This window comes from Ascidiella aspersa, chromosome 2, assembly GCF_963924565.1.
Source record: "Ascidiella aspersa chromosome 2, kaAscAspe10.2, whole genome shotgun sequence".
Classification (NCBI taxonomy): Eukaryota; Metazoa; Chordata; class Ascidiacea; order Phlebobranchia; family Ascidiidae; genus Ascidiella; species Ascidiella aspersa.
Genome location: NC_139448.1, coordinates 22822629 through 22837492, shown reverse-complemented (window position 1 = coordinate 22837492; position 14864 = coordinate 22822629). Strand labels below are relative to the sequence as shown.

The following is a 14864-nucleotide window of genomic DNA, read 5'->3' as shown; positions in this document are numbered from 1 at the left end:
AAACAAGACTTGTATAGTTATTGGCATGAGTTTGCTTCAAAGTCTAAACAGAGTGGAACTTGTACAGCACAATACTCCTGTACAAAGGGTGTGGAAAAAGCAAGCATCAAGTAATGGGAAATGGAACATATAGACCCTATCACCAGGAAACAATTATCAATTGAGGTCAATTTTAATTTTCTCCTACACCAAGCTGAAGTTCCTATTTTGTGGCTTTACAGAAAGTATCATCTACGTAACGTCGCCAGAAACGTGGTGGTGACGTTACGTAGATGATATTTTCTGTATCATCGATAAACGTCAGGTAACAGAGTTTCTGCATCATTTGAACAACGTGCAACAAGGAATTGCATTCACTATGGAACTGGAAAGTAAGAATCGACTTCCCCTCCTAGATGTGGAGATTCTCAAAGCGGCGGATGGCAAACTCTCTACGCGTGTGTACCACAAGCCGACCAGTACCATGCGCTATTTGAACTTTACTTCTAGTCATCCATTGTTCCAGAAAAGAGCTGTTGTCAAAGCACTCAAAGATCAGGCCAGACGCTTGACGACGGACCCTGCGATGCTTCAAACCGAATTGCGCAGGGTACATGATGCCCTACGGTTAAATGGCTGCTCGGACTGGATTCTTCGTGATCCTAAAAATGTTTCGCGGAAGCAGATCCAGTGCAAAGAACGAGCCTTCGTCACCTTACTCTACATACCAAAGTTAACTGATGTTATGCGTCGTATGTTGACCGATTTCGGTGTATCGGTTGAGATAAAACCAATTAACACCCTACGTCAGACGCTGTCGCACCCAAAAGACCCGGTTGATGCAACTGCGACAAGGGGTGTGATGTATGCTATACCGTGCGGTGAGTGTGACGAAATTTACATTGGGCAGACGGGTAGAAGTTTAAACACGCGCCGGAAGGAGCACGAAAGGGATGTGGGCAAGAAGGATGCTAAGAAATCAGCGTTGGCAAGCCATGCAACTACCCACAAGCACAGCATTAACTTTTCTGCTGCTCAGGTGTTGACGAAGGAAACCGATTACCACAAGCGAGGTTTTCTCGAGTCGTGGAATATCCATTCACGCGCCAGCACCATGAACGTAAAAACTAACGTTCTAATGCCGATAAGCTATCGCGCGCTCTTACACCAATGAGCGTTGGTGCGAGTTTTTAATCGCACGAATTGTTACTTGTTGATTTATAAGGAATCTGTTTTACATGTAACGTCAGTATCCTGATGAAGACGTTCTGTATAGCACGTCGATCTATTATATATTCTGCTGGAAGAGCAATACTCCGTTATATATTATGCCTGGCAACAATAGCCTATTTCAAGTGTTTTTATATTGACAAGTTTCAATCTTCAACTAAAATAAACAAATTATTATAACTACAAAATCACAATAACTGCAAACATTTAATATAATTTCACATAAACACATAATTTTATTAAAAATGACTCAATTTCAAGAATGTAAATAAACACCAAAAATCAAACAAAAATAAAGAAAGTTTAGTTTTCACATTTACAGTGCAGCTTAAAAACAACGTTTAAAAATTTTTCTGTTAAATTATAATTTCCTTCGCAAAATCCATTTGATGCAGTGAAGATATCTTGCGAATCTTATAGCAGGGAGTCCGGTAACAGCAGGATTTTAAATATTTTTTATTATTCTGTTAAAAAACAGGGGTATATCAGCTGTAAGACAATATGCTAGGTTTTATTTCGAACATATTCAGATATTTTGATACATATTCATAGGAAAACTACAAAATTAATTAGCTATTTTAATTTTCCCATAATTGTATTATTTTTCATAAATAATTTTCTAAATCATTTGATCTATTGGCGCTGGTCTAGAATCCTACACCAGTTATGAAATCAACCCACAATATTTGGGTTAGGGTGCGAGACTATAAAAATACTTTACCCACCCAGACCCAAACGCTAACTTGCACCCTAACCCGTTGTGGTAGGATTCTAGATCAGCGCCAAATTTGTTCTTAGCCGGGTAAATAACCAAAAAAGTACCTATTGGCTATTTGCCTATCACACTGGAGTAAGCATACACTATTTTGTAATTATATATCGATTTACCTACTTAGTGATCCGGGTAAATAGCCTCTTACCTAAATAAAATGCCTAAACCTATAGTTGCTATTTTTTCGTTCGAACATCAATCTAACCAAATTAATGCGATATAACACACAAATGTAACATATTTTAACTTAATTCGGTGCATTATACATATACGTTTGTATATTGGGTCGTCACAATTTACAAAATTGCCGAAAAAAGTTGAAAACGATGATTTTCTATTTTGCTCCCATAAGCGCCCATTATAAATTGAGGCAGTTTGGGAAACATTTGAGCGCGCATGAATCTGAGTTGCACAACTTGTATTATTTCTATCAAAGTCCATAGAAATTACAATGCTGTCAGGCGCCAGCTGCGACATCACGGTGTACAATCGATGACTTCAGGCGTTTGGTTGAGGGTGGGTCAAGTTATTATTAATAATAAACATAATATTACTTGACTCACCCAAACGCTAACCCGCACCCTAACCCAAACAATATGCGTTGTGGTATGCGGTATTATTATATTTTTTTGCATAACTTTTCACGTACAATAGTGAAAGAGCGCCTAATAACCTCCTGTATCTAGTATTTACGCTGCTCTTGTTTTGCAGTGCCTTTTCTTGTGAACTTTAAAGGAGTGTAAATTTGCTCTTTGTCGACTGCATTTGACTCTTGGTAAGTTTATGTTTATTCGTGTGACGTCATAATGAAGCATCGTTTGTTAAATTGCTTGTTTTATTTAGGCGTTTGACATGTTATGTACTGACAGGGGCGCCCGCAGAAAATTTTCCAGGGGGGGACAATCAGGGGCGTAACCAGAAAATCAAAAAGGGGGGTCCTGAATTTTCAACTTAGGGAATTCCCCTATTTTTCGTCTGACGTTAATAAATAATAACGTCATAAAACAGTAACAGTATGACGTCATAGAATGGTGATTGCAAGACGTGATAAAAAAAACTAATCAGAAACAGCCAAATACGTCCAGCAAAAGCGACCACGTGCGTCGTCGACAATCCTGTCAGGCGCCAGCTGCGACATCACGGTGTACAATCGTTGACTTCAGGCAAAAAACAACCAAGACCGTGAAATATGTGTGATTAATTGTGGTAGAATCACACATAATTCGACTATCAGCAGCGAAGGTTTCAAGTTCCATGAACGGAACGAGCCCTAAATTACAAGCATGTCTTTCACCACCTGCAATACTAAACGAAGATCGTTTTTTCCGGGTGTTATAATGCCACGATTAGCGCAACATCTGCGCCGAGCTGTGTGCCAAGTTAGCTAAATTACAAGCTGCGGTTGAGGGGAAATAAGTTGTGTCCATTGCACACTTAGCACGTGGTCTTAGAGTATGCTTAAAGAGCATAATTTTGCGTTAACCATCATTACATAAAAATGGAGACTTTGAAACGCGCACGACAGTCACCATTATACCTCCTTTTAAGAATCTGCTTCAGTTAAACAAATGTCGATGTTACACCAACATCGGATATCAGCGCAGAGACCGAATAGCGAGGAACATATTGCGTATAACTCGTTTTTTAGCGAGAAAAAAAGAAAGAAGGTTTGACTTAGCGTTGTCAACTGTCGAATACACACTTGCTAATCATAGTCAACCTAAACAAATAACGAAAGAGAAAAACTTCCAGCGTTTACGGTCGACCAAACAAAAGACGAAAAACGGCGTTTTGCGCTCGATTTTGGTTTCGCATCAGATTAAGACGCGTGACCCAATTATTTAAAAAGAACGCCGCTTCGAACAGTTTGTTAATCCATGACAAAAACGATAATATCACTTACAAAAAGGGGGTAAGAACTCCCGCCCCCTTGATATGCCACTGGGGGCAATGGATAATGTATAATATATTTAACCTTCTTAAGTAATACATATTACACTTATAAATAATACTAATAATCGCATTTTGAAATTCCAGGGGGGGGGGGCAAGTGCCCCCCCCCCCCCCCCCGTGCGGGTGCCCATGTGTACTGATGCTGTTTGCTTCACATTCTCCCGGTTCCCCAAATAGTTGGTGAGCATAATATTTGAAATTGTACCACGAGTTAATTGTTTTTTGACACATTGCCTTTGTCTAGAAACCGTCTCCTTCCTGTATTGTGCCAACTTCTTTGATTCTTCCTTCAGTTCAACAACAAGTTTCAAATTCCAACCGTGTGTGGTTGTTTAAGAGGCTGAAATAGGAGACGCATTTCGCTACAAAATTTAGCCTCATATAGCGTTCTGCGTATAAACCGGGGCGCATATAACGAACGTTATAATTAGCGTTCGAACGAAAAGGTAGCAACTGTACAGGTTTAGACATTTTGTTAGGTAAGAAGCTATTTACCCGGATTACTAAGTAGGTAAATCGATATATAATTACAAATTAGTGTATGCTTGCTCGAGTGTGCCAGGCAAATAGCCAATAGGTACTTTTTTGTTTATTTACCCGGCTAATAAAATTAATTTAAATGAGTTAGAAAATCAATCATCTAAAAATTAAAATAGCGAATTTTTTTGTAGTTTTCTTATAAAGAGATATCTAAATATCGGAATATGTTCAAAATGAAACCTAGCATATTGTCTTAAAGGTGATATATCCCTGTTTTTAACAGAATAATTAAAATCCTCCTGTTCCTGGACTCCTTCCTATAAAGGCTGGTTAACACCAAAGAGATTATAACCATGAGGACAAACTGTGGCGTAGCCCATTGTTCTACTTTCGACAGCGTTCCGCTCTAATGCATAATAGTAAAACGTAAACAACTGGGGTTGACTTGCATGTTTGGTGAGCTCAAATTTTTTTTTTTTCGATATTTCTGACAGGTTAAAAGTTATGTTTGAATTAGGTGTCAAACTTTCATTGCCGAGTTTCGTGTAAACACACTTAAAAAAGCCTGTATGGCATACAATATCAGCTGACCATAAGTACTATATAATATGGTAACACACTCGTCGTCCAGTTAATGACTGCGGAAGCGTACAACGCGTTGCTGTAGAGTAGACCAGTGGTTCCAAACCGGGGTGCCAGAGAGGAATTTACATTTTTTTATTATTACTAATAAGCCTTTTGGTACAACTTTTTGTGTTCGCAATATATTACAATATTGTTTAAAGTTATTTTTATTGCCCCAGTTTCGTTTAATTTAGCATTACAGTAAAACACTTAAAGAAAATTAAAGTAGGGATCTTGTAATATACTTTATTATTCTTTAGTTTTGGTGGAATATTTATATTACACATTTTGGTACCAGTTTAGTGGATAGGGTTCGGTGAACACATTAGTATGTAATATTGTTCATTTAAAAAAGGAAAGCACCAGATTAGGCAGCTTTGTAATCTGTTGAAATTAAATGTAAAAATAACATTTATTCTTTTACAACCAGTTATCCAATCAAATTTAAACTGAATAAAGATATATATATTTAAGCTGTTTACAAGATGTCACCTACTTCTATACATGGGCTTTAATATTCATTCAACTACAACTTCCAGCAGTTAGCTCCAAACTTTTGCTATCAGCTATTAGGGAGAAACGATGAGATGCACTCGAAGTAAAAAATACTTTTCGCAAACTTACATTGAAAATGACAAAAAATATCTATTTCAAACAGGACTGCGGAGTCGGTTAAAAATAACCTGAGACCGACTCCGTTTAAATGTGGCATTTCGTCGAGTCCTGAGTCCACCCCTGACTAAACAGCCTGTATTCTGCCAATTTACGTAACCAAAATAACATGGATATTCAGCTATCCACTTATAGGGGTGCCGTATAATTCATTCACTCATAATACATACATGGTTGGAAAATATTCCACCACATGCTATTCCACCGTTACAATTTTCAGTTGGCGGTCATATTAGTTTACTGCGCATGTCAGACTCCGGACTTGGGTAGTTTTACATGGTCTTACTCGAGTCCCGAGTCCGACTCCAGCAAAACGAACCGACTCCGCAGTCCTGATTTTAAACCTGTTCAATATGCTACCTAGTTTTGTGTGGATTTTTTATTTACTCTAAATTAAGCCACTAAACTTTTCTATAATTTATTTCCTGAAAATTATTCACAATAAGTAATAACTCAACAACTCTTTTGACGATCAAGTAAAAGTTTATAAATATTTTATTCATATAAAACAAAACGTTTACTTTGTAATACACACTTTGAAATATAAAGATAATAAATCAGTGCAAAGAGATAATTTAATAAAAGTATAAAAAAACATTTGTAATATATTGGTCGATAAATTGTGTTCTTACAGACGCTGTTGACCAGGTACTACACAAAAGAATACAATTTACTGAAGTGGCCTCTGGAATCTGGTGTCAATAAAGAACTTTATTTATTCTTTAAATTGATTGATTCTTACCATGTTTAACCAAATAAATTTTAAATAAACATTATTTTGTTTTGCTTGCCTGAGTTTGCATATAAGGTGTACCAAGAAGTAGGAAAATAATGACACTTACCGACATCATTGTTTGTGGCCCGAAGCACTGTTGAATTATTGTAATGCGTACAGGGTTTATTTTAAAGAAATATAAATGACCAAGAATAAGCGAGCATACTGCAATGGTTTGGTTGGGGTTACATTTTTCCGATTACACCATTAAATATGTGGGGGTATGGGTCCGATTAATGAGTCTTCATTTATATAATTGCCAAGATGAATCGACCACACTCCTACAAGATTTGAGATGGCCTGTCTTCGTGAGGCCAGACAGGTCCAATTCTTTCCTTTAGTTCAGATACATGAACAGTCAATTTTGCTGTCTGAGTAGAAGCTATAAAAGCCTCTATCTCTCTCTCTCTGGTTCATATTGATTGAACACGCTATTTATAGACGAGAATCAGTTAAGAAAATTTCTGCGATAAAGAAAGATTTACGTCATTAATTCTTATAATACTTAACAAAATATCACGTGATAACAAGGCGTGGTCTAAACCTTTTTCACACTTATTTCTGACGCGAAACATACAAATTTTACGTCAAAATGCGATTGCGAAACAGCCTCTGTCTGCAGTTAAAATGTCAACAGTTTAAAAATCACACAACCGGGGAAACCGACTAATGTTCAGACCGCGGTGTTTTGAAACATATACAAAAAAACGGATGTAAATAACTTGACGCATAAAAATTGGTGTCAACAATTTGAATTTTGCAAATTCGCTGCAAATATTATGTGGTTGCAAGAAATCTACGTAACGGAATTTTACCGAAAACTTTCCGCTTATCGTTTGCACATTGGCTGCAAGGAGTAACGTAAACATTAGAATATGGTTACAAAGAATTTAGGCCATAGATTTTTACTGAAAATTTTCCGTTACGACACATCGATTAAAACAAAAATTCTCTGTGTAAACACAATATGACAAAATGGCTTCTACAAATATTCCCACGCTAGATTTTGGAACAGCTTGCATATTAAAAGCTGGTTATTTGTTTGTGAAATGTGTGTGGACACGTGGACGCGAAAATTGTTCGATCACATAACGCATTTGCGCAATTGTTTTAGTCAGATTCCTGATTCCTCGAGAAAGTTTTCTCTTTGGTGCCTGAATTAGCAACCGAGGACTTTGATGTCAGCGTTCGCTGAGTTGCTCGAAATTGTTGTGTGCTTGACACACCATTGCATTGCTGTGGATTGAGCTTTTCAGGCGATCTGTGCGGCAGCAGGGGAAACTCCCTGTTTGGTGCGTTGTAATTTTGACGACACCGGAAAGCCATTCATTGTGCGCTGCGCTGTGCTGTGACCTTTCGCTGTCCAACGTGCTTTTGTATTCTGAAAAATGCGAAATATTTTTCGGCAGATGTGTGTTCGTATGTCTTGAACATTTTTATTGCAACACTTAAAACTTAGGTTATTAACATTTTGGTTATAGACACACATATTTTCTATACTTATATATATATATAGGCGCGACAGGTTACACTTAAAGTTTGAGACAATTAATTATTGCAATATATTCATTCAAATTTATATTCTTTGCGATTCATACAATGACATATACTTTATAGCAATTACATGGTTATTTAATTTACATTATACGCGATACATAGAGTAACTTATACATAATGGTAACATTTTTACATTCCTTCGCTTCAAAAGCGATACATACAATGATTATAGTTATAACAATTTTGCAACAAGTGAACATTTGTGGGGCATTTCGCGAGCAACGTGCATTTTCATTGAAATTGGTTATCGTCATTCGACTGGCTAGTCGAAGTTTATCATAACTTCATTTTGGCGTGGCAACTCTAGGGTTTGTGAAGTAGGACAGGCATTGTTGGAAATTCTATCCAGCTATTTTGTAATTGCGACCGCATATAGGTCTTGGTCGGATAAGGGGATTTTCTTATCGTGGAAATGGTAGAATTAACCACCATGATATATTTAGGGTCAACGTAGCAACAACACGTTAGCGATGAAAACTCGTGACCTAGCAAGCTATAGGATATTTGACGTTACCGAATATCATTGGTAACTTGCGGAATACATTTATAGCACTCGCTGAGAACTAATGCGTATGCTATGTATTCTTTTGAAAAGATAAGTAAAATTTATCTGGAAACGTAGAAATTTTGCTTTACATTTCGCTTGGAGGGATTAAGTACCGGCGTTGAAAAGCGCTAACTTACGGAAACACCGCTAATGGGTTTGTCGGTTGCTAGCTTACCGACATATTCAAAAGCGATCGAGTGGCAACTAAGCCTTGTAAGCCAGGCACGCCTTGGGCGTAAGTTTACAGATGAACAAGCTACTTTTTAGGTAGGGTCAAGTGTCTTAACGCGTACTGGCAATCCGTGTTAAAATAGTAAGCTTTTGCGAGTGAGTTTCACAAAATGGTTCATGAGATATAATATATTAGCGTATAGAAGTGTACACTTAAAATTAGTCATTTTGACTGGCTTGCGTTTTATAAGTAGCTGCGGATCCATTTATAGAAACGCTGCTTGTTTTAGGAAGGGAAAATGCGGTTGGAAACGAGTTCAGTTTCCACGTAGAGTGCCGTTACGGAAGTTGTTTGATTTACGCCTATTTAATTGGGGTTGCATTTGAAAAGCACGAAGGCAAGCGATGCATTGAAAATATTTACATAAAACATTTAACACATTACGAACGCGAGCAGGGTTTTATCCCTAAAGTCGTGTTTATAGACTTACACGAGTTGAAGCATATTTTTCGCTTGTGAATGACATTACTATGCTTTTACGAAGTATTTCCGCTACGCGTGCTTTGACGCGGGCAAAATTTGGACACATTTGAATGGCTCAAAAAAATGTCGCATAAACAATTTACAAACGCTTCAGTCGGTAATTTACTTATTATATATATAATTTTGTTTTTATTTTAAAAGTATAACAGATTTTTCACCTGATAAACCAGGCAGAATCAGTTATTGTGAAATCCATAATTCCGTTTCGTTTTCCATGATTCCAAACGGTGGTGATGTCTTTATCGGCAACGCTTGTTTGTATTTCGTGTTTCGAATTCCAAGCAAATGCTTTGCTGACGCTATGGAGCGTCTCTTCACGTATCTTTCGATGAGATTATTTTCTTCTAAAGCTGGCTTCTTGCAAGTTCCAAACATGACAGTTTTTATGCGGCCGTTTGTAGGTGGTCCATACAGATTAAGGCACATATTTTTTTTTTTTGAGCTTCGTTTCTTCAGTCTTCTTGGGAAAGTAGTTTGCAGGTGGTTCGTTCGTCACACGCGGGCATCAATTTGTAGGGGGTATGCGTCGGGATTAATGAGTCTTCATTTATATAATTGCCAAGATGAATCGACCACACTCCTACAAGATTTGAGATGGCCTGTCTTCGTGAGGCCAGACAGGTCCAATTCTTTCCTTTAGTTCAGATACATGAACAGTCAATTTTGCTGTCTGAGTAGAAGCTATAAAAGCCTCTATCTCTCTCTCTCTGGTTCATATTGATTGAACACGCTATTTATAGACGAGAATCAGTTAAGAAAATTTCTGCGATAAAGAAAGATTTACGTCATTAATTCTTATAATACTTAACAAAATATCACGTGATAACAAGGCGTGGTCTAAACCTTTTTCACACTTATTTCTGACGCGAAACATACAAATTTTACGTCAAAATGCGATTGCGAAACAGCCTCTGTCTGCAGTTAAAATGTCAACAGTTTAAAAATCACACAACCGGGGAAACCGACTAATGTTCAGACCGCGGTGTTTTGAAACATATACAAAAAAACGGATGTAAATAACTTGACGCATAAAAATTGGTGTCAACAATTTGAATTTTGCAAATTCGCTGCAAATATTATGTGGTTGCAAGAAATCTACGTAACGGAATTTTACCGAAAACTTTCCGCTTATCGTTTGCACATTGGCTGCAAGGAGTAACGTAAACATTAGAATATGGTTACAAAGAATTTAGGCCATAGATTTTTACTGAAAATTTTCCGTTACGACACATCGATTAAAACAAAAATTCTCTGTGTAAACACAATATGACAAAATGGCTTCTACAAATAAACCAGTTTACTATGACTTGGCAGAAAAGCCTAATGTTTTGTATGTGTCAGACAGGTTTGAAAGTCGCAGTGCGTCCTATATGGAACTTTCTAAAATGGCTGTTTTGCAATGCAAGTTATATTTGTGTTCACTTATAAATGCAGTCTTTTTCAAAATTAAGTGTTGTCAAATATGCACATTTGCATGTTTGGAGCGCACCAATCTGCCAGTCTGATTATTATCGATCGATTTTATTTGTGCAAAATTTGGTGATAGCATAAAGTTTGTGCAGCTTATATATCTTTCGACAGTTACTTTTTGACAATGCTTTGTGCCGTCATCTTTAAACACTTCATGCTCCGACCTAACGAAAATCGTTTATCCGCTCCTGGCACGCATGTGCTTTGTGGCCCGTAAAGAATATGAAAGGAATATTGTGCAACCTTGGACCACCCTGACTTAAGAAATCATAATCACTGAAAAGCCCAAACAATTGCCAATAGGAATTTGTGTAAAGCAGTGTCATACGTTATCCACAAGAGAATAGAGTTTCACATTAATTGATAAGCTTCTTACAGCAAAAGAAAGGGTAAAAGTGTGGAAAATTTGAAGGAATTTATTGTGTTTTACTCTTTAAATAACCTGCTCATTCTGTGACCAGAACTTTTTAAGTGGAGGTTCCCAAACAGTTTTCCAACCTGTATAATAAAAAAATGGTGTAACATACTAAATTAAAAAAAATATTTTATATAAATAAATACTTAAAATCTGCCAGCAAGTCACAAACAAAACATTGGTAAAATGACTCGGAAGTTTTGTATAACTAGACCAGGGCTTTCCAAACTGGGGGTTGCTCATGGAGTTAAATTTTATACAAAGTGCTAAATTTATAAAATTGTTATTTTTTCTGTTTGGTATATTAATGGCAAATTATGTAACGCACATTACTTCAATAAATGCATGCCAAAGCAGACAGACATTGAGAAATGTTATGCTTTAAACTGTTAAACCTAGTGGGTAAAAAAGTTTAATATAATAAAAGACTTTGGGTAGCCCTAAACTAGAAAAACTTTACCCATGGACAGTTAACAGTTTAAAGTTTTGAAGTAAAATAAGTACTCTAAAATGGTTTGCATTACACTATGATCTCATTGTCACAATAATCTTACCAGAGGTTTGTTGTATCTTTGAGGAATAGACTGACTATTTTTTTTTTCTCAGTGTACTGTTGATATGTTTTTAAGCAATGTCCAACATAATCCCAGAATAGCTGAATCACAGTTATAGACGAATATGTGTTGTTATTATAGTTTAACTAGTAAATATGAGCAAGTTTTATAAAAATAAACCAAGTGAATAAGTTTAACATTATAATATCATACTCCAATACTGAGCAATCAAATATAATATAATTTGCAAAATTATTAACTGAATTCAGCGACATCTGGTAACTACCGATTTCAAATGTAACTACCTTACAAATGCTAATTGCTTGCTTCACTCGCACAAACAGCACACCACCAATAATATTTGCTAGTTAAATATTACACACAGCAAACTGAGGTGTAAAAACTTTTCGTTTGAACGATGTTTTCAAAGAATTTGGTATTAATTTTCAGTTTATGGTATCAATTTCAATGTGTCTTAATTTGTAACACTGGAACAAGTATATAGAAGACTATTTAGAGCAGCAGTACAGCATAAATTTAATTTGCGCAAGAAGCACTGGCATACTAAAGAAAAATTACCGAATGGAAAGTATTCTTAAGGATAAGGAAATATTTGCGTAAAGAACATTTCCTAATTTAGCAATGGCTATTACCAAGCACAGCAAATTTGTTTATTTAAATTAAATTGGTATACAACCAAATATTATTCCAACTTACTTCATGTAAGAAAAGCTGGCAAATTACTAATTTTTAAGCTTAATTACCACCGAGGGGCACATAAAATTTGCACTTCAAAAAATTGTTCGCAAGCTGCATAGCACCACTGCGCCCCACTGCTAAATTTGGGATCTTAAACAGTAGTATAGAAATAGATACATTTGTATTCCAATAGTAATGTAAGGCGCAGTGGTTCGCAAACTTTTTTTGCGACGCCCTCGAAAAAAAATTTTAATTTGCGGCACACTCATCAAATTTGGAATTCTACAATTTTTACTAAAATTTGTACACTAAAGCCAAATTATTTATGGGTTTGGTTTACCAAAAGTTGCTTTTTCTGTAATAGGCTCTGTACAGTGTACAATGCAAAATACCTATATGATTTACATTAAGAAACTAACAATAAACTAAGTGGTATTAATTTAATTTATAAGGCAATTCCTCACATAAATCTTAACGCCTAGAAGTGGAAACCAAGGCGCTCCATCGATTTGGTACGTAAAAAGTAAGGCAAAAAACGGTCAACAAATACCTCATACCGCAACGCACATTATTTGGGTTACGGTGCGGGTTTGAGTTTGGGTTGGTAAAACATTATTATTAATAATAAAATAATGATGTGCGTTGCGTTAAGCGGCATTTGTAGACCGTTTTTTGCGTTACTTTCTACGTACCAAATGGAAAGAGCCCCGAAATCAACGACATAGCTCAATCGCGTACACTTTAACAGTAATACACCTTTCAAAAATGTACAGTAGGGTCCTAAGAAAGTGTCACGCAACTTGTGATAACCTTGCCTGTCCTACCAAATCAATTTTGTAAACAGAAAACGGTTTGAATTAGGACTAGGGGTCATTAAACAACAAATTACGCCAAAAGCGTACATTTTTATAACAGGCTTAAATGGAAAAGATGATGTTTTTCTTATTGTGAATCAGACCATGACGGCTGTCGAAAGTAGAATGCATTGCTTAAAGGCAAAAGAAAAAAGGCAAAAGTGAGAGTTTGTCCTCATGGTTATAATCTCTTTGTTCACACTAGACGCGTCTAGCGTTAACGTAAAACGTTTTTAGAAAACGCTTTCGGTTGCGGAAAAGTTGAAACATTTCAACTTTGACGTTTTCGGTTAGAATGCTAGAAAATTTGCCGTTAACGCTGGCAACGCGTTATGTGTGAACTGGACGACGTTAGACGCCAGACTCTAACGCTAGACGTTAACGCGTCTAGTGTGAACCAGCATTGCAAGATATCTTCACTGCATCCAATGGATTTTTTAAAGAAAATTATAATTTAACAAAAAAATGTTCAACTTTGTTTTTAAGCTACACTGTAAATGTGAAAAATAAACTTCCTTGATTTTAGTTTTTTATTGTAATTTTGTAGTTATTTATAATAATTTGTTTATTTACTTAAAGATTAAAACTTGCCAATATAAAAACACTTACCAAAGACTGTTAATAATTGTAACTATGTGCTTGGAAAATAAAAAAACATTTTTTTTAGTTTGTTTTATTATAAATTTCATTCTTTCACAAATAATAAAAACAAAATGCAACACAAACATACTGAAAAAGGGGAAACCAAAAGACTAGGCCTACAGAAGTGGTGTGGGATAAAGTCAGTTGCAACAGACTTTGTTGACAACAAGCATAGCTGGCAAAGTAAACCCACAAAATTGAAACTTCAGCTTGGTGTAGGAGAAATTAACATTGCCCTCAGACCTCAGTTGAGAAAATGTTTCCTAGTGATAGGGTCTATTTGTTCCATTACTTGATGCTTGCTTTAGCCACACCCTTGTACAGAAGTGTTGTGCTGTGCAAGTTCCACTCAGTTTAAACTTCAAAGGGCAAAGTTATGCCAATAACTATAAAAGTCTTGTTAGACAGAAAAATATGCTGCAAAGGTTGACTAGGAACAGAAGACACTGTGTGATTAACCTTCAGACCTATGTCGTCCATAAATTCAGTTTTCAAAATTGTTTCATTTTTAGACAAATTTTATATAAAAAATATTGTTTCTATCAACCTAATATCAAGTTGTAAATCCATTGATTTTACAATCCCGCTGTAAAAAGATGGGAAATAAATGTTTGCTTTCAACATACACAAAGCTCTTATCTATTACCAAATTAACAAACCAGTAATTAAGAGTCTATTCCAATGGACAACAAAGTTTTTTTTTTAACGTATGATGTATCCTTAATGCAGGCTATAAAGTGGGAAAGTTACTTTAAAATGTAAATGCTTGTTCAACCAATAGTAACAATCAAACATTTTCTTTATTTTCATTACACTTTACATTAGTTACTGATATTATTGTTTGCATAGTTAACTAAAGTATTGTGGACGACAAAGTATGATCCTGACATGACACGCTAATATCGAGTATATTTCGGCCATTTTTA

General features: G+C 36.0%; 1 protein-coding gene across 1 annotated transcript; it reads left to right on the top strand.

Annotated features, from left to right (window-relative positions):
- The first annotated feature begins 358 nt into the window (after positions 1–358).
- On the top strand, positions 359–1257 carry LOC146164347 (uncharacterized). Its single transcript, XM_083382949.1, has one exon. The coding sequence runs from the start codon at positions 359–361 to the stop codon at positions 1151–1153; it is 795 nt and encodes a 264-aa protein (XP_083239075.1). The 3' UTR covers positions 1154–1257.
- Positions 1258–14864: the final 13607 nt, after the last annotated feature.